Below are 24000 nucleotides of genomic sequence, written 5' to 3'. Positions count from 1 at the left end.
TTCCCCAACTATTTTTGGTATCTTCTGACTGTATCTTGTCTGGCTTGGGGAGAAGAAAGGACTTACAGAAATGTACTGGGGTTTTCATTTCTTTCAAGTGTCTTTGTAGGAACACTAAGTCTCCCAGGACCTATAAACGGTGACAAAGATGCTGTTTACAGTATCAGTGTGAAACTCCTCGAAGAAGTCTTTTTCAAGGATTGCATTTTTTTTTGTCTAGCTCTTTACTTTTTTCTTCCGAGAACTAGAAAAAAGATCTACTTTTTCATTTGTGAAGGAGATTCAAAATCTAACGGTAGCCACTTTGTGAATTCTCCTTTCTAATCACTCTCAGATCCTTGCTATTGAATTTGAAAGAGATACAGGTTGTAATCTGTGCTAAACATATCACTGGCTTCAGTGCAGCAATATTTAATCTAGTTTCATCACAAGAGTGGTCAAACTGAATGATCATGTTGTCTAGTAGCCTACCCCCACAAGGAACAAAAGTAAATGTGCTAAATGTGTAAGAACAGCAACATGTAGTGACCTTTCTCTAGAGCGATCTCCCTCAAGCAGTTTAGGGTTCAGAGACTTGCTGAGCCAGAGGTAGTGTGATTGGGCTAAATAGGCCTTGATAAATATTCTTCCTGAATCTTTCTGGTCAGTTTTTGAACCTTGAAAAATTTACAACCTTGAACTGTCCTGTACCAAGGATTCTAACAGATTAACTACAGGAATAAAAATTTCTTTCTGCATGATTTGAGTGTACTGCATTCTGATAGCAAAGAATAAGGGAAAAAATGTGAAAAATCGTTCCCTATTCACCTTCTCTGCATTACTTAAAACTTTCAGCTGTTATCAGAATCAGGGTACACTACTTTGGAAGAATTTTTTTTCCCTCAGATGCTTAATATCTTACTAAGATGTTTTGTTCTTTATTCAGAGAGTTTGCATCACAAGAAACTGTTTTTGCTATCTCCTACTTGCATTAAATTGAAGTTGAATGTCAAGGTCTTATTTATATATTTATTTAACTGTGGTTAATTAGTAAAGTTCTGCAGAGAAAGTCAAATTCATTACAGTCTGATCCTTCATTATACTGATTATTTGGAAGGGAGAAAAAATCAGAGAATACATCCAATATTTCTGAGTCTTTTGTGTAGCTGGGCCTTTGAGTACTGTCAGACAGTTATGGAAGGTTAATAAGATTTTTTGAATTCTAAACAATGTATGTCTTTTTCTCTTATCTTCCACATGCTGCAGAGAGGTTTAAATTAATAGAAATGTGAGTGGAGCTATTATAATTGCCTACTTTATTATCTACATTTTCTCCCCGCATTGATCTGGGACTGAAGAACCACATGATCATCTCCACTGTGCAGAGCAGGGAGAAGCAGGAGGAAGTCAGACACCAGTCACCCTCCCACCGGCGCTTTGGACTTCTGCGGTTGACTGCTCCTCACCCGTTGCAGCACAGTAGGCTCCTGCATGAAAATCTGGCAAATAAGCAAATTTGTGGGTAGTGGGCTGGAAGGTTAGGCAACATTCACTCTCCACAGTTTTTTTCTCTCACAGTGGCTCACAGAAAGTGCCTGTGCATTGCAGCCTCGGTCAGCCTGGTTTTATTTGATTTGCTCCTTATACAAGAGGATGCTCCTCAAGCAACAAGATGTAGCAGTTTCAGGCAAAGCAAAAGCTGTGGACTTTAAGAACTCATTACAAATAAAAATTCTTTGAGTTTATAGAGCTCACATGCAAGTTTACTCGGCCAAATTGTTTTTCAAGGCCACAGGAGAATAAATATTCCAGAATAGGAGAGTACTAAAAGGACTAAATCCAGGATAAAAGAGTATTCAAAGGACAAAATCTGAATGGAACATGTGAGACTGATTCCTTCTGTACATATTTTTTCCACAGTTAGTCACATCCACTGTGTTTTTGCATTTTAAGAGCTGATATATAGATATGAAAAGAACAGCTATTTTTCTCATCCAAAAAGTTTTGACTCACCTTAGCAAATCTCTGAGACATATTTTAGAGCAATTGTAGCATTCTCCTCACAGTTTTTGAGTATTTAAAGGACTCTGGTAGCATGTTAAAAGAACCAACTTATGGCTAAATGGATGTATGTTTAGACATATAGAGAAAAATATGAATATGAACTATCTGTCTTACGCACAGATACCCCTTCCATCTGCAAGGAAAGGCAAGGTTTCATGGAATCCAGCTGAGTCCTGCACACGAGAGGTTATATGAGGTCACTTCAGCCTCAGAGGGTCCCATCTGGCTTATTCCCACATACCTGTCTTGACTGATTCTCTCATTGCTTTTCCAAATTTATTTTTTGACATTGCTTAGCCCTGTTTGCCTTAGCACCAGGAGCTACTGAGATTTGCTCTGTGCTAAATGTCATTCTCATGTTTTCTAATATACTATCTGATTATCTGTTTTCTGAGGCACACACACGCACATGCACACACACCCCCAAAACTAAAACAACAACAAAAATAGGAAGCCACTATGAATTTTTATTATTTTTCTGTGTCTCTGCAGACAATTGGAGCAGGACAATTGCAGCAAATGGAGCAGGACAATTCTGTAATAAAGGCCTAGAGGAATCTAGGAATAGAGTGTGGCACTTATTAGATAAGTTGTTTCTGAAGAAGAGGCATGCGCGGTGGGAAACAGTCGACTTGCAGGGAGGTACGTTTATGAAAGTACTTTGAGAAGGAGGAGTACGATCATAGGTTATAACCACTAGAGTAAGATGCAGCAATGATTAAGGCATAGCTGAGGGGGGGCTGTCACGAGGACTGTGGATGTGGTTTTGCAAAATGGGTGAGCCCTCTGAAAGACCAAAGACCAGTCTTGTTTCTCCCCTAGTGATTTCCCATGCTACTTTTACATCAGTCAGAGCAATTGTGTAACCCCTGAGCAGGCCAGTCCCCCATGGAAAATAAGCAGAACATCAACCCAGCAAAAAATGTAAATAGTTTTCTTGAAGCTTATGGAACAACTTTGCTGTGCTGTCAGACTCAGTAAGCTGTTAGCTGAATCAGGGATTTCCTGAACCACCTCACTATTACCCACTTAGTTAAACCTGGGTCCTAGCCTGCCATCAAGATTAAATTCACAGATCACTCGCACAGTAGTAAAAAAAAATTGTACAGTACTTTTCCTTTGAAAGCTGATAGGAAGCATTCAAACCCACTTACCTAAATTTCCACTCTGCCTAGGCTGTTCTGAAAAGCCAGAACTCCAGGTTGCATGTTTCAGCAAAAAGCTGAAAGCTGAGGTGGAGTGGAGTGTAACAAAATTATAGATAATATTGCTTCAGCATCCCCTGTAGTTGCTGTCCTGTCATCAAGACTGGTAGAGATCTGACAGATTTTGTGTGACCTGCAGCAAAAAAACTAAATCATCTAAATCATATAAATTGGTAGCTTAGTAACTACTTTAATACTATCATCAGTCTATAAACAAGACAAAATTCCTTTTTGTCTTTTGCTGCTGCTTTTATAGTTCTATTGTTCTGATTGCAGAATCTTTTGATTTAGAATCTATAATATTTAGCCTGTGTTTTGAGATAAGATCAGCTTGAGTACTTTGTTCAGAGGCTTTAAGTCTGTCTCTTGAGCTCCCAGTATCAGAGCAAAAATGCTGTGGTCACTGGCATATCAAACCACCGATACAACAGAACTCGGAATTGGCTCAATGTTGTTAAAAGGACAGATCGACTTTTTTTCCAGTAGGCTTTATACCCTATCAAATACCATCTATCCATATCTTTAAGTTTATACCGGAACAGGCACTTCTCCTCTTACAGGGAGTATAAAACCAACATAAAACTATAGCCCTGGCCTCGTCTTCGCCGACTGATCCAGCAGCGCTGAGACTGGATGTTTACGTATGGCCCATATTGCATCGCTGTCAGGAGGCGGCTGATCCCCGAGTGCAGCAACCGCTCCTAGTGATCACGATAACAAAACGCTGTGAACATCTGTGACTTCTTTCTGCAGGAGTTCAGGGGAAGGGCTGGTGAGGGGAAGGATTTGCTTAAATTGCTGTGTGAACCAAGTTTAATCGAATTTTATCTGCGCTGACTTTCAGATTAGAAGCCCATCACCCCGGTCATGACTGAATATGCTCACAGGTACATACGTTAGCGGTGCTGACTGGATATTGCTACTCTGGAGTTAAGAGTTGATTACTTAACAGCATTCAGAACCATTTTTCAGCCTGAAGTTATTCCTTTCATACACCCAAACGGGTTTTTAAGCTTTATCTTCAAATATCATTCCAAAAGGTGTGGAAGCATTTGTCTTAGACTAAAAATATGACTACTGGTAATTTATAGTCTATTTTTAAGTAATGATCCTTGAGTTTTAGTAAAGATCCTTGATTAAGAGGAATGAACTTAGTGAAATTCTTACTTTCCTATCAGAAACTTGATTTCTTTCAGTAACTAAATATAAAGAATTATTTGTAAATAGAAATGGAATATTTTCATCTTTCTTTGTGTAATGCTTAAATATCTGGCTGCTTCATGGCTTTAATGGTAAGTGGGACTCTTCTTAACCTTCACCTACCCACTTACCAGCAACCAGGAGGCAAATTTTTAATTCTTGTTTTGACCGCAACGTGGTATCTGTGACGTGTATGAATGTTACCATCTTAAATCCACCTCTCTTTTTCATCTCATGGCTCTAGTTGTATACTCAGATACACTTATCTTTCTCTTTTTCTAAAACTGGGCCACCTTCCCTTGCAGATTTCAGACACAGACATTTCAAAACCCTCACCCCAGCATCAGGCCTCATTAAGCTGTGGTACAGAGGATTAGTCTGACAAGTCAAGGAAAGGAGTATGGCCTCTTTGGGAGCAAGCTCTTCTCGGTGATGAGATCCCTTGCAGAGTACTGCAGCCTCTTGCATCCACTCCTGGCTGCCAGGAGCTGGGCTCAGATCGCTGATGAACCACTGAGGAGACTGATCACTCCATCCGGCACATGGGCCATAGAGCAGGAGAAAAAAACAATGTTTTGTCCTTCAGATGAATGAAATGCAAGCTCAGCGGGGCCACAGACAGTTGATGAATCTCAGATGAATATTTGAAGCTAGAAGTCTTGTGACAGTGTGGGAGGACACGGAAGGTGAGCAGCAGATAAGGACCAGAGAGTATAATTTGAGACTGTTGGTTTCTCGAATCAGATTTCCTGACTGGTTAATGGACTATCTTATCTTTCATTCATTAGTTTGATTTGCCACAGTTTGATACTGATTTTTAAAATAGCTACATTTATGTTCCCCTCTTTTTTTTTCCATCTCAATTTTCTTTTTTTTCTATTCAACTTGAACAATGGAACTGTAAAAGCACAGATTTCCTAAAAAAAGTGTAAACAAGTAATTTTAAAAAACTTCTAATATATATTGACAGCTGCTAACCTCACAGTGTCATCCAAGCGTTGGAAGTTTTGAAAACCCACTAATATCACCTGAAATTGAGACTGGTTCAGTGCTAGCAATCCAGAACTGAAATTTACTCCAATGTCTTTTGAATTGAGAAAAAATCTTCTGAAGATCAGCCTGGTCAGATCTGAGGAACCAAGAGTTATTTTTGCAAGGTTAATACGAACTCTCAGGTAATACTACTGATTGTTATTTGGATTGTTCCTTTCCTTTGCTATAACCGTATCAGAAAGTCACAGGTGGTCTCTGTAAGAACAGTCTGGTTTAGTAATTAAAGTATAGTGCTGGAAATCTCTTCTTTATGCCACGAGTAAGCTAGCATGGGAATCTGACAAAGTCATCTCACTGCTCTGGGTCTGAGTAGTGAGTTTTCCCATCCATAATTTTTGACTTCTATAAAGCACTACAGGACCTTCTGAAGAATACCAATCTATAGGTAATAAATATTATCATTACTGTGTTCCTCACTGAAACTGATACTTTAAATCCTCTAACTGAAACTTGAGGGTGCAGTTAAGATTTAGCAAAACTCTGTGCTAGTCCACTGATGAAGACTGCCCTTTCTATACCCAACCATAAAGCATCTCCTAGTGATTTATTCCTTGGAGTCGAATAAAGCTGGATGTGCTGATCACCAGATTGCTGTACTGCATCTTCTTGAATGCAGAAAGCGGTATGTCTTAATCACGCTGATTTGATGAGCCAGTTAGCCTTTTGTGGACCTCAAATGGATAAGTCCTGATCCGTATTCAAATGCAAAGACTTAAGAGGTGAGAACTGGGTCTCTCAAGGCATACAACATGGTTATGTCAATCCATTGGTGGTGGGCTCAAGAGATTTCGCAGGCAAAGAGAGTAAACTTAGCTCATCCACAAACTTAGTCCAATGTGGTTGTGTTAAATGGACAATAAAAGAAGAAGTGAGGGGCTGAAGCATAAGATAAATGAAAAATCCTCTGAATCTTTTTAATGACAAGATTTTTGCCAAGATGTAAGGTGTGATTGTTCTGATTATTCCATGTTTTGGTGACTCGGGCATGCAAAAGGGAGTAGGCACACATATTTTCTTACTTGGCTAACATTTACAGCTGGTGATGCATGGTGAGATTGATTTTTCAAATACTATCTGAACCACTGACAGCTGATTAAAAAAAGTCTCTGTTCAATAGTAGGTCACGAAGGGCGTATGCCACCTATCAATCGCATTTCTCATTCAGAGTTTCTCTTTCATACATTTTCACAGAGGATTCCTCTGTTAACCAGCTGCTTCAGAAACTCACCATATGACAATTGTCAAGGATCAGATTCCTGTTTTTTTTTTTTAACATTGAGCATAAATTATCATTAGAATATAAAAATAAGGCTTTGCACATATTTTTTGTGTGACCCTCTATCTAATTATATATGTGAGTACTTTTCTGCTTCACTCTGAGGCTTTACCTCAAGTCTTTCCCAATCCCTGTAGCTTTTTAGTATATATTAAAAATTATATATCATTATCCTCAAAGATGTGTCGTTTCTCATATATACTAGTTTTACACTAGCCTCCATGGGAGGAACAGTAAATGAAATAGATTGCAATGGTTTTCCAAACAGCCAGACACAGAGAAAATAAAATAACTCAAACAAGTAACATTTCTGTGGTTAAATCTATCTTACAAATCTAGCACGAAAACCAGAGGAATCAGTCAAACAACAGTAGACATCAGCCTGTGGTTAGAAATAATTTAAAGAAAACAACGGTCTTTGCCTTTTCTTCTCCAGGTGCCCCCACCACAGGCTCCCCAGTGCTGGGACTCAGGGATAATCTCTCTGAATATCTGGGGCGTGGAAGCCAACAGGATTAAAGTGCCTCGTGCTCCTCAGCACAGTCATGTGATGACCTGCTGATCCCAACAAAAGGCATAATATCCCAGCAAAGTTCTCATTTCATTCGTCTATATGTTGTTCCTGACTTACTAAGATTCTCTGTAAACATAAGGAAATAATTCAAGATGTTCAAATAAAAAAAAAAAAAAGAAGAAGAAGTGTCTCCTTAATAACAATGATAGCTGAAGAAAACTGTGGATAATTCATGTGCAATTTGCCCAGCAGTAAAACAACTGCCGTCCCTCTGCTTCAAGTGGCAACTTCAAAGTATGCACAACTTCTAATGCCTTTCATATAGCTCAGTTAACTCTAATCAGGCTAATGCAGAAGAAGAAAGAAGATACGGGTGGTCTGGAGGTTGACCAATACTGGGGAAAACACACAGACATGGTGTTTGCAAACTTCCTGATGGGAGAAAGACAGGAGTTGAGGTGCATTTTCCAGGTCAGGAGGTGGTTGCTTTAAATGCTTTCCACAAGTCTCTCAGTAGATTATCTATATTCCCCACAAAATTGCAGAGAAAATTTGAGTGCAGATTTGTATGGGGTGTCAACACTTAAAGCACTGATATTTTTCAAGGAAACAAATGGATTTTCTCCAAGTAATCATCATCTGTGAAGTTGCTTTGCCATACACCGGCCTGAGAAATTCAGCTTATACTGAAATACAAAAAAACAACACCAAATCCTCTATTCTGGTTCTGCCCCATGTTCACAGTTTATCTGGCTTAACTTTGTGTTTACTTCTAATTACAAAAAAGATAGTTTACCCCCAAAATACTTTTTGTTGTTTTTATGTTTGCTGCACTTATTTAACAGTTCAGGTTTGATGCTATCTGTTTTTTAAACAATCGCTTACTCTAATGCATATGATCAAACAAGTAATTTGAGGAGCCGACAGTTGTTTCTGTGTCCAGATTTTAATTTTACTTCCTCCCCAACTGCCGCAGTAAAGCAGTCATGTGCTAGGCAGAAGATGAATGTAAATAATAAGTGCCTGTATTTCTGAAACTTGTAAGGGGTGGGGAGAAAAGTCACCTGGCTTTCACCCAGGACATGTGATAATCAGATTAACTATGAACTGTATTTTGTGTGTAAATGTGCCCAGGGTAGGAATGGGGAAGAATATTGGAGGGTGCAGTGAAGTGTTCCCTGTAGCGTGGAGAAATTTCTTTCATGCCCAGGACTTTGGAAGGAGTCAGACAGAGCTCTTCATGCACTGAAGCATAACGCCAATGCTCTCCTGCTGCCCTAGGAGGATGTCTCTGTTTGCCATGGGTTTTCTGCTAGCGATCCTTCAGCCTTGCACGGGGCAGTTCCCCAGAGCCTGTGCAAACACCGAAAGCTTGTTGAGGAAGGAGTGCTGTCCTCCCTGGGATGGAGACGGGTCCCCCTGTGGGGAGCTCTCCGGCAGAGGGTCCTGCCAGGACATCCTTCTCTCTCGAGCGCCACTGGGGCCACAGTACCCTTTCTCAGGAGTGGATGACAGAGAGGATTGGCCTTCTGTGTTTTACAATCGGACGTGTCAATGCAAAGGCAATTTTATGGGATTCAGCTGTGGGGAATGCAAGTTTGGTTTCTCAGGAGTCAGCTGTACTGAAAGACGACTGAGAACGAGAAGAAACATCTTCCAGCTCACCACTAGTGAGAAGGACAAGTTCCTCGCCTACCTCAACCTGGCGAAGAGCACCCCAAGCTGGGACTATGTCATTGCTACTGGCACGTATGCTCAGATGAGCAATGGCTCCAACCCCATGTTCCGGAACATCAACGTGTACGATCTCTTTGTGTGGATGCATTATTATGCTTCTCGAGACACGCTCTTAGGTGGGTCAAATGTGTGGCGGGACATTGACTTTGCTCATGAAGCCCCAGGTTTTCTGCCTTGGCATCGTGCCTTTCTGCTGCTGTGGGAACGTGAGATTCAGAAAATAACAGGTGATGAGAATTTCACCATCCCCTACTGGGACTGGCGAGATGCTGAGTCCTGTGTTGTCTGCACCAATGAATACATGGGCGGCAGACATCCCACCAACCCTAATTTACTCAGCCCAGCATCATTCTTCTCCTCATGGCAGGTAAGGACAGGTTGAGGTAAGATAAGGTAAGGGCAGAGTTGCTTATGATAGAATCATTTCATTTGACTTCAGATGTTTAAGTGAGGTGCATAAGTATGGAGCTCAGCCACGTTGGATTCCCTTAGAAATTCCTGGAGAGAAAGTAAGCAATTCCAGAGAGCAAATCAGATTTTACATGGATTTAATCATCATTTAGAGCTGCTTATCTGTTTCTCTTTGTTGACTGTAGGACTCAGCAGCTTAATCAAGAACCTAAAGCTAGACAGGAAGGAGGAAGGTCATGTCTCTGTGTCTGCAGGCCAGGCTTGGGTCAGCTCAAGTAACAGCTGAGATATAAAGCAGGACTTATGTACACAAATTGCTGGTATATAACCAGTGCAAGACAGTTACCAACTGAACAATAAAAACAGAAGCAAATAGTTTTCAGAGGCTCTGCCTCTCCCTCCAATACCTTTTTTCTACCAAGAGTTAAAAACTATGGAATTAAGCTTGTCTAGTTTCAGATTTTTCAAAAAATATATATAATTAATCTTTAGAGTACAAAAAAAAGCCTATGCCATTCACATCAGTAGTTCAAACAAAAAATAATAATCTATCTCTCGTACTCAAAGGAACTAAGTTTACAAAGTTTACAAAGTTTACTAAGAAGTAAACTCAGTAGTTATTTCTGCCGCTTAAATGCAGTGCAAAAATAGTCTATAAACCAAGGAACTGTTATGTATTTGCAGAGGTGGTATGGTCTCACATGGCTGAACTGAACTGCACTGTTCTCACATTGAGTGCTACTGGAGATTTTGTTGGGACTTTCTCCTAACCTACCACATTGCCTGAAATACGATGATAAATTTCTGTCAGCTTGCATGGACATACTCCATCATGACAATAGCTACAGTCCCTTCTGGCTTTGAAGTATATGATTATGTTGGTGTAAACACAGCTTTGTTCTGTTTATTTCTGTAGCATCATCTTAAATGAAGATTGGGTAGTTTTAGTCATTTAGTGGAAATTGAAAGAGATACAAGCTCCAGCAGCTCTGCAATACTTTGGCATCACAAAACATTGACTAACTGGACTTATTTGGCTGGTTATACTGGATTTAGTCATCACTTATGTCCTCTGAATAATATAGGCTGTGTCTATATCTGTCAATTCAAGCATTCCCAGGTATTGGAACATATCTATTCTAGGACATTTTTAAGGCATGAATTTTGTATGTACCAATTAATTTTTTTCCCCAGACAGGCACTTTTCAAGGGTTAAAATATTTCAGGGTCCCTTTCTAGCACACTGCATACAGCCACTCTGTTTGGGAGGCTAAGACAGTTTTACCAGCATAGACATGGCTATTTCCTGTCAGTTGGCTTCAGTTCCCAGGAACGTTCCTGATCACATTTAAATTTACTGGTTAGACATAGCCATAAAGTAGATATATCCATGAACATGTATATTGATGTCATATGCAAAGAGTCTGCTTATTTCTAACAGTATGGATCTGGATAAGCTCTATTAATTTAATTAGACTGCCTTTGCAGAATGAAATGGATCTGATGCTGTTCCACACTGAGCTAAATAGTTACATGAAACTGCGTGAAAATGGTACAAATATCAAAGTGGAATAAATTGAAACTATAATTGAGCTGGCTACCTGGGTCAAGTGGAGTTGTCAATACAATATACTGGATATGATAATCAAAGAAGCAGGAAGCAGATATTACCAAGAAATTAGCAAGCTGATATCAATATTTTATAAAAGCACTGGAGAGATCAGATAGTACGTATACCTCATTTTTTCAAAGGTACTGTTAATCACATCCAGATTCTTAGAATTTCTTCATCCTGGTAGTTCATAAATACTCAGACACTTAACCAATAGTGATGAATATATTTAACAAAAAGTTGGGTTTATAACTTACCATTTAAAATGAATTCCCATGGATATATTCAGAAAATAAAGCAAAGATTTACGAAATAAATTTTGTTAAACAGATATTTCTGAATTACTTCAGAAAACACAAAAATAAAAAATGTGCCACATTAAAAGCATGTTTGGTGTTAGTGTACATGTAACATCACCTAAGTCCTATGCTGAAATCTCCCAAGTCGCTTTTGAAACTAGGTGTTAATCACTTTATTTCAGCTACTTCTGGAAATATTACACTATCAAAATTTCCAAAACAATACTACAAACAACCTTCAAGGGAGTTATTCCTCTTTAACATTTTGTATCTATTTACATCTCTTCTGCCCTATCTAGTGAAAGAAAGAGACTGAACAGAGCTACATTTTCAGTCAACGAGTTTGTGATGAAGGTATAAGACAACCTGATGTTTCTTTAATGGCCTGGAACCCAAATTTTAACAATTGCTCGTGGCAGAAAAAATTTTAGTCAATGCAGTTCCTTGGAGTAGCACAAAATAAGAGATCAGAATATTACTCTAGAAAATCAAATGGGAGCAAAAATAGCTTTTGCTTCAACCAGAAAACAGCCATAGATCTGCTGCAGAATACACTGATTATCCAAGCTCTGTAGCTAAACAGCAAGGGAGGGGAAGGAGGGGGAAGAGGATGATCCAGAAATATGAAGGATGTGAAGGAATTCAAGTTTTTAATAAGCATACAAAATAAAAAGGAGAGAGCAAGAGAAACCTTTTGAATAACATATCTATAATAAAGTGTCCTTTTCAGAATTAAAATGTCTTTTCAAAGCATAACAGAGTAACACCTGCTATATTAGTATAATTCAGAAATAGATTTGCTCAAGAAATAGTTATGGATTTATTTTAAAAGGCAAAGTGCCTATTTGCGGAGCAGCATCTTGTTGGTTTTTTTAATCCCTAAAGAAAGGAGAAAATACTTTATTCCATTGAGAAGTTGCCATGGCAACATGGATACCCATGAATACATGCTGAAATTTTAGCTTTCCCTTTACTTTTTTCTTCCACATGCTGCTGTAACCACTTAGCTGAGTGAATATTTTCTGTCCACTTGCTTCTCATGTTTATCATCTAGGTGAAACTTCTGATTCTTCCCTCTGTTTTTACCAGAAAGATTATCAGGAAACTTTATTGCTTTTGTTTGCTTCCTTTGTTCATGTCCAGGGTGGGTGGGAAAGATTTTCTTATGCTTTCAGTTACTCGTTTGTGATGATTCAAATGTTGAATTCAGATTTATTTAGGACTGTATGACACCTGCTAATGCTTTACCAATTCTGCAACACCATATAGACTTACAGAAAGCAAGGTGGAAAATGAAACCTTTTCATGACACCTTGAGAATTTTGTTTTGTTTTAGCATTTCTATATTCATTATATAACTATTTCTATAGATAGAAATTCATTCATTCTATAATTATTCAAGATAAAAGATTTACTCAAAGAAATATTTATTTGGATAAATTACCAAAATCAGTGAAATTAATAATCCAAGCAAATCCCCTGCAAATAAAAGCAGAATTGTTCAAATTTTGTTGAGAGTTAACATTACAGATTTGGGTTCCTTCCCACCGCTTCTCCACCTCCGGTTTTCTGGATAGATCATGAGTAAAATGAGGCGACAAAATGTAAGTGCAGTTTTAGTTTTGCTGTTGTGGCAAACAGGCCACCGACTCTAGCTGTGAATTTTATCTCTTCTAAAAGAAAAGCAACTTGAGAGAAGTAATTGCATAGCGTGGAGGGCTGCCTGCTCTCAGCTGTACTGGTGTAAGCCTGGAGCCAATTCTTTGTTCCAAGCACTGAGAATTTCCCTTAGCACTTAATTCTGCATCACCCTGAAGAACCACTTACAAATGCAAAAATGCTACAAAGGAGAAACAATTTACACCGATATAAAACGGGTATAATGCTCCTGAACGAACAGCGGCAGTACTTTAGATCCATTACCTGAAAACACATCTTCATAAGAAAGATTAAATTTGATTATTCAGATACAGTTACTTAATTCTAAGCACAGTTTACTGGGAGCTGAATTGCTAGCTGAATAGTCTGAGAGTCTCAAAGCATTATTTTCTGTTCACCTTTAAAAATTGCAAGAAATTTTCAAAAATACAAACACCAAAAGCCTTTTTTTGATTCAAAAATATTTTTCACTTGTTTTAACCTTCTTAGGTCTTTGTCAATAGACAGAGATGGAAAGAACAATTTAAGATATTAGCCTAGGACTTCGAATAAATATCACTGACTTTCTAGGTAAACTTGAACATCTATTTGATTCTAAGACAACAAGAACTGCTGTTGTATCCAGCTTCTACCTGGGGGCATTGACATATCTGAGAAAGGAGCCCATCTCCTCCTGTGCAACACATCCCAGTCCTAAATCCTCACTGTGAGATGCTGAGTACCATGGATGGATGGTAAGAAGCTTGAGGAGAGGGATACAGATAGACATTTCTGCATCCTGCTCAAAATTATGGAAAGGTAGACAGCTGTGATGGCATTAGTAATCCTAAACTCTTTCTAGGAATTAGGTATTCTTCTCACAAAATATGCAGTAGGAAATGTATCTTAGTGGTGACAGGAAATGAGGGAATCAGGTTCTGCTCTCTGCCCTCTGCCCTAGGGAATTTGACTCACCACTTTTTACTTCTCAAATGGGTGCCCCAAGCGACTAAGTGAGAAGGAATTTCTAGAAGAGGCATCTCTGATGTGTCTTTTTTGATATTGTGGAGGTTTAGGCAATGCCAAATGTTGAATATGTTTCAGATTTTCACGTTCTGTATTTGGTACTCACAAACCAGTCCTGTGACATTTGAGCCTTTTCCTGCATCCAGCCATATTCTTCTTGTGTCTTAGCGTTTACCTGTAATCAAAGGAGAAAGCACTTTGCTCACAGGGCTGATGTGGAGATAAATACACTACCACAGGACCCTTCTGTTACCTCTGGCCTCTATGCCAAGCTTTGCTGATGGCTCAAATCAAAGGCTGCATAAGTGTTACAAAATCCCATTTGAACCTATTTCACAGGGTCTCACACTTTAGCCAATGCTTTTAACATCGGAGGCATAGGCAAATCAGCCACAGTCCCACATCCAGCTACTTGTGGATGTCTGAACATCTCATAAATTCAAAAATACCAAGAAGTATTTCATAAATAAACAAATATTTTTAAAAATCTTACAAACTCAAAAATAAAAAACTTTAGTTTTTTATTGCAACTTACAGGTTTTGGTGCCAGCTACAGGCTGGTAAATTAAAAGACAACAGCTGAAATGGAGCAAGCAACTATCAAAGAAGAATTTATCAAGATTAGCCTCTAATGATACGCTTACATAGATTACAAATTTGAAACATTTCCTGTTGCAAAGAGGTAATCTCTACATGCAAAAACAGGACTGAGTCTTTATTCCACTTCCCAAAGGAATCAGGATCTACGCACGGCAGGGAAAGACAGTTGGACATCTTCAGACTCCTTATGTTGCTGAAATCTCAAATTCCAGTGGTTTCATGGGATCACTGGTGGCTGAAAGCATTGATTTGGCCTCCGGTTGCTAGGCTATTATCTAGCATATGGCAGTGGTTGCTCAGGAGCTGTATAGTTTGAAAAATAATCAGAACTATAGAAATTAATAGCTAGGGAATTTCATAAAAGTTGAGATTTGTTAATAAATCACCAAAAAAAGAAACCTACCTGCAGATATAGGTATTGGCCTTGGTGAATTTGTGTTAGACGTGGAGAAAGCAACACTAAAAGGGTACAGCTTGGCAGCAGTCAGGCAGTAGCGAATCACAGTCTGCCAAACCAGAAGATATGAATGAATATTTCAGCAGTAATTGATAACTGAAATTCCTACTCCACCCCAGCATCATTTTGAGGTGTTGAATGGGACGTAAATTATCCCTCAGACTGACTCTGAGCAAAAAGATGAAACTCAGCCAGGTTTACTGAAGACTGAGGAAACACCTCGAAGGGTCTGGGCTTGTTTCAGTGCTCTCACTTTGTGTTGTCTCATCACCTTGCAGCTTGAGTTTAGTAGCTCCTCCAGTTCATGCATATGCGGTAAGGGTCACAGAGATGACTTATGACCTTACATATGCATAAAGGTGGTTCTTAGAATTTCTTTGAAGTTTTACTTTTCAGATTTTCTTTTATTCAGTTTTCTGTCTGTTTTATCTTTCCAGTTCTGCTAATATTCATGAAGAAATAGATATAAATATACATAGTCTCTTCAAAATCCTTTGGTCTGCTATAGCACATTTTAAAATTCTGCCTATAAAAACAAGCTCCCCAAAGCACTGCTTGTTCTGCCACAGATTATTTGGAGTTTTTCTTGCATTTTCCTAGTTGAATGAGTAATTGGTTTCTGGATGCCATGTAGCTAAGATTAGACTATGTTAGGCTCTAATGTAGCCAAAAGTAAAAGTTAAATCCCTTTACAACTGCTGCATGTTTTAGATCAGGTATGAGGACAGCACCTTAATGCCATTCCCAAGCACGTGGGTGAGAATAAGCAGAGGAAAGTGCCGAAACAGTGCAAAGTCTCTTTCAGCTCTGTAGTGTGACTCAGGGCTCCAGCTCAGATATCTGCAGGAAAACTGGGCACACAGAAATGCCATCACCCAGCAATGCCCACATTCTGGCCCTCAGGAGAACTGGGATGTGTCCAATAAACAAGTGAGGACAATCACATGGTTGCTCTGCCTGTACTCTGAACCAGCTCTTTCAGTGTATTTTAAGCTGGAGTATAATATTCATAGTATTATGAATATATGCATATGTGGTTTCTGGACTTGTGCTCAGTGGGCTCAGAAACAAGGCAAAGCAAGGGATCATCTCTAAAAGGAAGCCCTGTGCAGAAGTGCAGATTAACACTTTGAGTGGCCTTACTTCATTAGCAAACTAGTGAACTTCAGGTTAGTTTGCAGCTGAGCAGCTCCTTCAATACCGCAGGAAAATAATCACCTGTTCCAGGTGTGTGGGTGTATGTTGGACGTATTGCGTATCCCCATGAGCACAGATCCAATAAGTACAAAGTAACCCCAAAGAATTTGTCATCAAAACCCCAAAAGCTTTGAATTTAAAAATAGCAGACAAAGGACTGAACACAGCTGAAGATTGCTGCAAAGCAATTCGCTTTCTTTAGGTTCAGGTGCTGGTCTGCACAGCCTGTTACATACTGAAAGGTAAAAGGGTTTCCCATTTGCAAAAAGGTGCGAGACAGCAGCAACGCTTCCACACATTTACAGTCTGTTTTCTAAGAAATGATAAAAAGAGCTGTGTGGAAGATCTCAACTGCAGTGTGCTGAGGTTTTTTCCTTTTTTTGGTTGCTTACAAGGCCCGAGAGCAATTGCTTCATATTCTGGAGTGCCATCTACTGGTGCTTGCTCTGCTAACTACTTACATAAGCTTCGTTTCAGAGCATCTGCCTAAAAAATTTCCCTGGACTCGGTGGATTTACACGTGCTGAAGAGCGGGCACTCAGTGCAGTTTGGGTATTAAGCGTTCTCCAGGACAAGAAGAAAATTACTCAGAACTCTTCCAAAAAAAGGGGGGAAAATCGTGTCTTTAAACATGTTTCTAGTAGAAAGTTTTCCTACGGAATGAAAAGAAGGCAATGACATGACCCATATTGCATAAATTTTACAGATTAAATCCAGGAAGACCACTAAAAGCATTTAACTTATTTATATGCTCTTACCACTTTCACTTCACAAGATTAGTAAAACAGCAAATAATAACACAGACTGATAATTTGTATTACCTAAATTATGCCTTTCTGGAAAAGCATAGAGGCTACTTTTATGGCCAGACTTTAATTTTTTAGTTCAGGACAAATAGCAAAAGGTCACAAAAAGCATTTTCATTCCTTATGTTGGCATTTCATGACCTTGCGTCACTGGATGTCTTATAGCATCTGGCTTCTATTTAGACTACATATAATTAGTCAATCAGTTAATGAGGACTACACTGAGACATAAATAGGAAAAAAAAATAGCACTGTATCCATTTATAAGCCTCATAGCACTGAGTTGCATTAAACCCCACTGGAACTGACAAACAAAGGAATGGGGAAATGTTCCTTTTTTTAGATGCATTCAAGCTCATACTAAAAGACTTCTTGTCTAAACAGCCAAATAGCCTCATCTTGAACATGTGATTCCTCTTTAGGATGTACTACGGATATATCTACCGAGCAGCAGAGAGAGAAGGATGAAAGGACAGAGATGGCATAGCAGAAAAGCCAGAAGTAGCATTGGATAAGGCCCTGAGAAAAAAGAGCTGGGCAGAAAACTTACGTGCATATAGTCTCTGAGCAAAGAGACAGTCTGGGAAATGGGTTGAGATCCACCAGCCAAGGCACACCTGCCTTTTTGACTAGTGCAGTTGTAGATAAATAGGACTAAGCACTTTTTCTAAACACAAAATTACTAGAGAATCTCCCCCAGTCTGAATCATCCTCCTATTTTCGTTCCAGCTGGGATGAACTACAAGAATGCAAACTTTTCTTTAATTAAGAGAAAGCAATAATAAAAAAGTATGTTTTGTGTTTACATCTGCAGGTCTCTCCCACTCACTCTTTCCCTTCTTGGTGAGGATTGTGAAAAGAACCTCTCAGAGGAACAATCTTGTCCCCCTTTGGTGACCCTCGATGGGTGTGCTGTGCCCAGTACACATGAAACTTCCCTTGACGACTCCTACCTACAGCTACCAAGGGCACCTTAGTAGCTCTAACAAGCTATGACAAATTGCAGTTAACAGAGTGGTCTCGAAGGATAAATTTCTCTGATAAGTTTTCTTATCTCCTCAAAAAAAGATGAGGATAATTTATTCATGAGATTCATATTCATAGAAATCTTATCATATAAGAATGCCAGATTTGTAAGAAATCTAGGTTATATTACCAACTCTGTCGTACATTTTCTGTGAATCTGTGGTCAAATTGCTTAGAATAGGATTCATCTCATCTCCTTCTAGTCATTCAAAAGTTAGGTAAGAAGCGAGGCAAGTTGCTTTTGGCTCTTTCTTTAGTTAGTACAGAGACACATCCATGCCTCCACAGTGTGATTCATCCCATCCTAATGCAGAAACAGAGCACTAAGCTAGCTGAACACTCTTAATTTTGCTTCCTTTAATAACTGCAGTCCAGAGACAGTTTCCACGTTGGATTTTTATATATTTTCTTTTGTTGACTTAGTCAATAGAAAGAGCCCCAGAAGTATGGACTCTCACTTAGGTATTTAGGCAGGCTGAATCACGCTCTGGAGAGGCCTCTCCCTATTTATTAACTGTAGAGGTAGCCCTCAAGGTTACTGTAGTCTGACAGTTTGTACACAGCTAGTGCTGGCAAAATGAACCTCCAACTCTCTGCCTTTACTAATACGGATTCTCATGTTCTTCCATGTCACTCACAGCAAATACGATTGCTTGCACTCAGCTTCTTGTTCATTGTTTCAGTTGATGAAGTAGAATATATCTCCAGGATGAAAGACATCTCTAGGTTTTAGTGTTATGTGTTCTCTACTACAATGTATCACTCAATATTGAGATCAGTTCTTTCTCCGCAAAATGTTCTAATTAACTTCACTGATTACCTGATAACCACAGAGCTCTATATTTTGAAGAGATCTCTGATTTGTTTGGAATTTTATTTCTTTTTGAGGGTTTTTTTAGAAAAAGAAAAACAAGAGACATCAGCATTGTTTCAGACCCTTAGCATCACCTGAGGTGCATACAGAACAGCTCCTGGAAGTCTTGAGCCACTGTTTCATAGATCCATCAATTGTACCACTAGAAGAGACCACCAAATCATCCAAATAACCTTCCACATGTCACTCTGTCATTACATTTTCCTCCATCCTGACTCCCTGTCAAGCAGGTTCCTCAAAATAAAGTAGGAAGGTGAGTTAGTACGTGTGCTAACTCCCAGTGCATTTATTGAACCAAGATATGAAAAGATATCCCACTTTCATTCTCATCACTTCTATAAACAAGCAGGGATGTAGTGAGATGCTCTCTGTAGTTACTGTAGAAGCTTTTGGTCGTCAGAGTGCCCATGTCCTTAGTAACAAGTTATTGAACTAAAGACACTAAAAGACATTGAAAAAAGCAAGACATTGAACGCCATCTTAGTAACAGTGACAATCTGTGTGGGTACTTTTAACCTATGGGAAATGGGAAGGAATTTAACTTACCCGACCATTGTTTGAAGTTGTGTTGAACCACCTTGCACTTCCACGAGTCTGAAACTGGACTGACAATTTCCACAGATAATCTGATAAATGATGACTTGTTATGCCATGGTAAATTGAATCTGCCTGTGAACCCAGAACTTTTTTATAAATCATGCTGGATCTGACAATATTTAGTATCTGTATCCATCTCTGTGCCCATGGTCTTTTCCTAATACCCATCATTATGACATCTCAGCTTCTGTTATATTAATTCCCAAAACACTTGTGTGGGATAGAGCAGGATCTTATCCCTTTTAGTATATAACATATCATCTAGACACAGTGCAATAGAGCCCAGTTAGCCTAACAAAGCATGAACAGATATTTTCAGAAAAAAAGATAATGTATATTTTTCCATATTCCAAGAGTTCCCGCCTTACAGTGTGGGGACAAAACTCTGCAATTATGACTTTTTTCCTTTTCCATCTGCTGAAGTCAAAAGTCTCCATTTGGTGACTGCAGCTGCATATTTTTGTGTTCTGCTGCATTAGTAGTACTGAACTTAGTCACAGTGACTCTACAAGGGTGTAAATGAGAATTGATGTTACCTCAGTCCATATGGACAGTTTCAGACATGAACTAGTGAATTATTTCAAAATATGTATCAAGGCAGAGACTTATCTTCTATTAAATATCCCAGTTTACATTAAAATCATACACAGAAAATTTTAAAATTAATCTCTCCTTATAACAAAACTGATTACTTTGTACACTTACTTCACTCTTTTAAAAATTAATTAAAATCTTTCTTTGCTTTTGTCTCTTACAACCACTGTAACTGTACTAATAGAAAATGTTTTACACAGGTAATTTGCACTCGATCTGAAGAGTATAACAGTCAACAGGCTTTATGCAATGCCACAAGTGAAGGGCCTATACTGCGAAATCCTGGGAACAATGATAAATCAAGGACACCAAGGCTCCCATCTTCAGCTGAAGTTGAATTTTGTCTCTCTCTGACTCAGTATGAATCTGGATCCATGGATAAAATGGCCAATTACAGTTTCCGAAACACTTTGGAAGGTAAGTTTTTTATTCTACTGTGCTATTTCTATCCATAGATTGATTCTTTCTGGGGTTTTGAGCCTTTGAATCTTGGACAGTTTGAGATGACTGATGAAACACAACTCAGGAAAATGTTATACTTTCTCTCAGAATAGCAACAGACAAGGAGAACCGCACTAAAGGCATTAAAGTAAGTAAGTATGTACTACAGACTAGATCAGACCCCAAAATTAGGAGAGCTTGTCACTTGCAATAATCTGCACTAGGCACAGCAAAGAAATGCAGCACTGCATAAAATGAGGTAGTCTAACAATTCACTTACACAGGATCCTAACCATTGACCACATGGGTTATGAAAAATATGACCTTTAGTATCTTTTCCTAAAGGATTAGTTATTAATCTTCACTATCTAACGATCCAATATGTTTTGAATCTTGCTAAATTGCTGCTGGTAAACAAGGATAGCATATCTTTGATAGTTATCAAAAAAGTATTCCTTCCCTGATGTATCATATGTCTGGTGAATCAAATAGGATGTACTTTCATTGGTATCCCAGAGAATTTTGCTTGCAAAGCAGCTTACAAGGGCTGCAATAATATAATATAGGAGCTGATGTGATGACAAGAAATCAAAGCTTATAACATGATCAGTATTATACTTTTTATTGTGTAGGATGCCACAAAGCCTTCTCAGATAAAAATATGAACCAGATTCTGCTCTAAAAACAGTGAAAAATGTGGAGGTTACCTAACGAAGCCAAAAGAGATTTGAGGCATTGATTGGCTCCAGCTCTGGACATAGCTACCCCTTGTACCTTTAAAATGGGAAACAAGTGAAGTTAGGGGAAAAAAAGGTGATTTAACTGAGTAGATATTTGTTTGGTTGTTGAAGTGTATGAAGTATATGAAATAGAGTGGATGCAATAGAGTAATAGGAAGAGCAGAGAAAAGCGAAATGCAGTAAAGTCGTGAAATAATGAGGGTCTACAATCATGCTGTTAGCATTGTAAGCAAAAGCAAAGGCTCAGTCTATGAAAGCTGTGCAGAGCTGGGATGGGTTTACTGAGAGAGTAGAGTCAAAATGGACTGCTCACTTCAGAGATATGCTCACTTCAGAGGCATAAATTTCATTTTAATGATTGCTGGTTAATTAAGGATAACCTGATAAGTATTTGCAGAAAAAAAGGCAACACCTCAGTTTGGTCAATGTTGAGTGTAAATTGATGGCTAAATAGAGCTATAGCTCAAATACTGTGCTTTGAAAAAAACACATACAAAGCACATACTTTTTCCTATTAAAAATGACAGTAGCTATTTTTTAAAAAGGCAGTAGCCTGGGTGTTCAACAAAATCGCACAATGGTCAAGAAAACACTTATAGCCCCAAAAGAGGCTAGAAGAAGATATTTTAATTCTAAAATCAGAATCAGTGCTTTGTCTCATTAATCGATCAAATCCATTCTTCACTGCTGTGCCTTTGTTACATTAGTTTCACGGCAAGTGTACATACTCATAGTCAAACATCTCAGCATAATCTTCCAAACACATTATGAAGAGTGCCATGCTTGAGTTTGAATTGCAACAATGTCACTGCATTTGAAAAGAGCTCTGGTAGATCAAATATGCCTCCAGCTCAGTCCTCTGCTCTGTGTAAAACTGTACAGTGTTGATCTTTCTCCTAATGAGGATATGAAGTTCTAGCTCACCACCATGATTATTTGCAGTGCTGAAAATGCAATGCCAGGTATAGAGGGGCTGCCCCCAATAGATTATTTTGGACTTCAGATGATTTAGGTAATTCTTGTGACAGACTAGAGACAAAACCTCATGTTCTTAAGGATGGATGTAAGTCACTTCTTAAGGATGGATGTAAGTCACATACAATCTACTAGCCATACAGTGGCAGCTGTGAAGCAGTATATGTTATCTCAGGCATAGCACTGCATGGCTTTTGGAAGTATCTAGTTAGCTCAGAGGAGGGACAAAGCAAATCCATGCCTTTTTATCAGACTGCATAGGTGTGGCATCCCTGGCAGGTGCTGCAGGCCTTTTACAGCACCCATAGGATCCCTCCTATGTGATTCTGAAAGGGAAGAAAATAGACTGAACTGCTCTTTTTCTCCAGGCAGTGAAGAAGACCCTTTGCAAGTCTGAGGATTCATGTTGAGGGAGGCTGAAAGGTTGGACTACAGTAGGAAAGTTGAGACAATGGATGTCCCCTCCTTGAAAGCTCTGTAGCGATGAAACCAAATAAACCCTAGTATTGTAGTCCTCTCTCTTCCAGGGAGAATCCTGTTAAACAAGTGACCATGTTTGCTTGTAGTCCGGCTCCCAGTGCAATTCCCAGGTTCCAGTCTGTTGCCTAACTCCTGTAGCCAAGCTAGAGAAGATCCATCATGCTTAAGAGCTAGTGTGCAAGAGAGTGAAGATCAAAAGAATCCAGAACCACCGCAGAATCACATACCTTCATGAAAATAATTCCCACCTTTTTCTCCTAGCCTTGTATTACTCGTAAAACTCAAGCAGCTGGCTCCTGGGAGCAGACATCTCTGATTATTCCATGGAAGACATTTTTGTCCCATTCTCCTGAAAATGATTCTTGAAAACTCCAAAAGACTAGACTATTCCTTTGCAGCACAACTATCATTCCCCTATTCTTTGCTTCTACAGGGAAATCTTTTTCCAGCTGTTGCTCAATATGGTTACTCTTTTGCTAATTTTTGTGCTATCTCTTTTCATAAGAGAGTGAATCCTATAAAAAACTTAAACTATTCCTTTCCTTCTGCATATATATGTTTTGAATGACTTCCTTATCCTAAGTGCAGTGTACAAAACATAAGACACTAAGTGTCTTCATAATGGCTTTGTAGTGTGAAGACTCTTCTTACCTCAATATACCACAAAGCTTCTTAGCCTTAAAAGTCATCATTTTCATTAACACAAATTCTTCTCAACATACTGTCCTGACCCTTCTGCATGTTCTCAATTCATTAATCATTTTCTTGCACTAGTGATTAACTTTAATACAGCTAGATTGCCACACTAAATAAATACTGACAAGGGGAATGATCAGGGCAAAGACTGTAAATTGTCCAAAATCTGCTGACCTGACACAACATCACCTTCAATGTTTTTTCCATTTTCCCCCCTTTCCCTTACATTAAAATAGAAAATGAGCAGTAATTATGAAATACAGAGAGTTTCAGAACAATAGACAGAATTTGTCCATCAAATGCAGTGACTCTCTTCACGTGTGCAGAAGAAATTGCATAGGGTGCTGTATACTACAAGCCTTTTGAATATTTTGAGAGATTTTCTACTGTAGTATGAAGCTCATCACTTAACTTCTCACAGTTTCCCAGGTCCAAATTCCCCTTTAAAATGGAAGTTTTTTAAAAAGTAATTTTGAGGTTTTTTGTCAGGGAAAAACAGTGTG

General features: G+C 38.8%; 1 protein-coding gene across 1 annotated transcript in view; it reads left to right on the top strand.

The window, feature by feature from the left end:
• Positions 1-8552: 8552 nt before the first annotated feature.
• Positions 8553-24000, top strand: part of TYR (tyrosinase) — a 55809-nt gene continuing 40361 nt past the window's right edge. Inside the window, exons 1-2 of the mRNA XM_062577999.1 lie at positions 8553-9395; positions 20366-20582. Coding sequence (XP_062433983.1) covers positions 8553-9395; positions 20366-20582 — 1060 coding nt within the window. The remainder of the gene's footprint in view (positions 9396-20365; positions 20583-24000) is intronic.

Source organism: Rhea pennata, chromosome 1, assembly GCF_028389875.1.
Source record: "Rhea pennata isolate bPtePen1 chromosome 1, bPtePen1.pri, whole genome shotgun sequence".
Classification (NCBI taxonomy): Eukaryota; Metazoa; Chordata; class Aves; order Rheiformes; family Rheidae; genus Rhea; species Rhea pennata.
The sequence above is the reverse complement of the archived record's forward strand: the minus strand, read 5'-3'. Positions and strand labels throughout refer to the sequence as shown.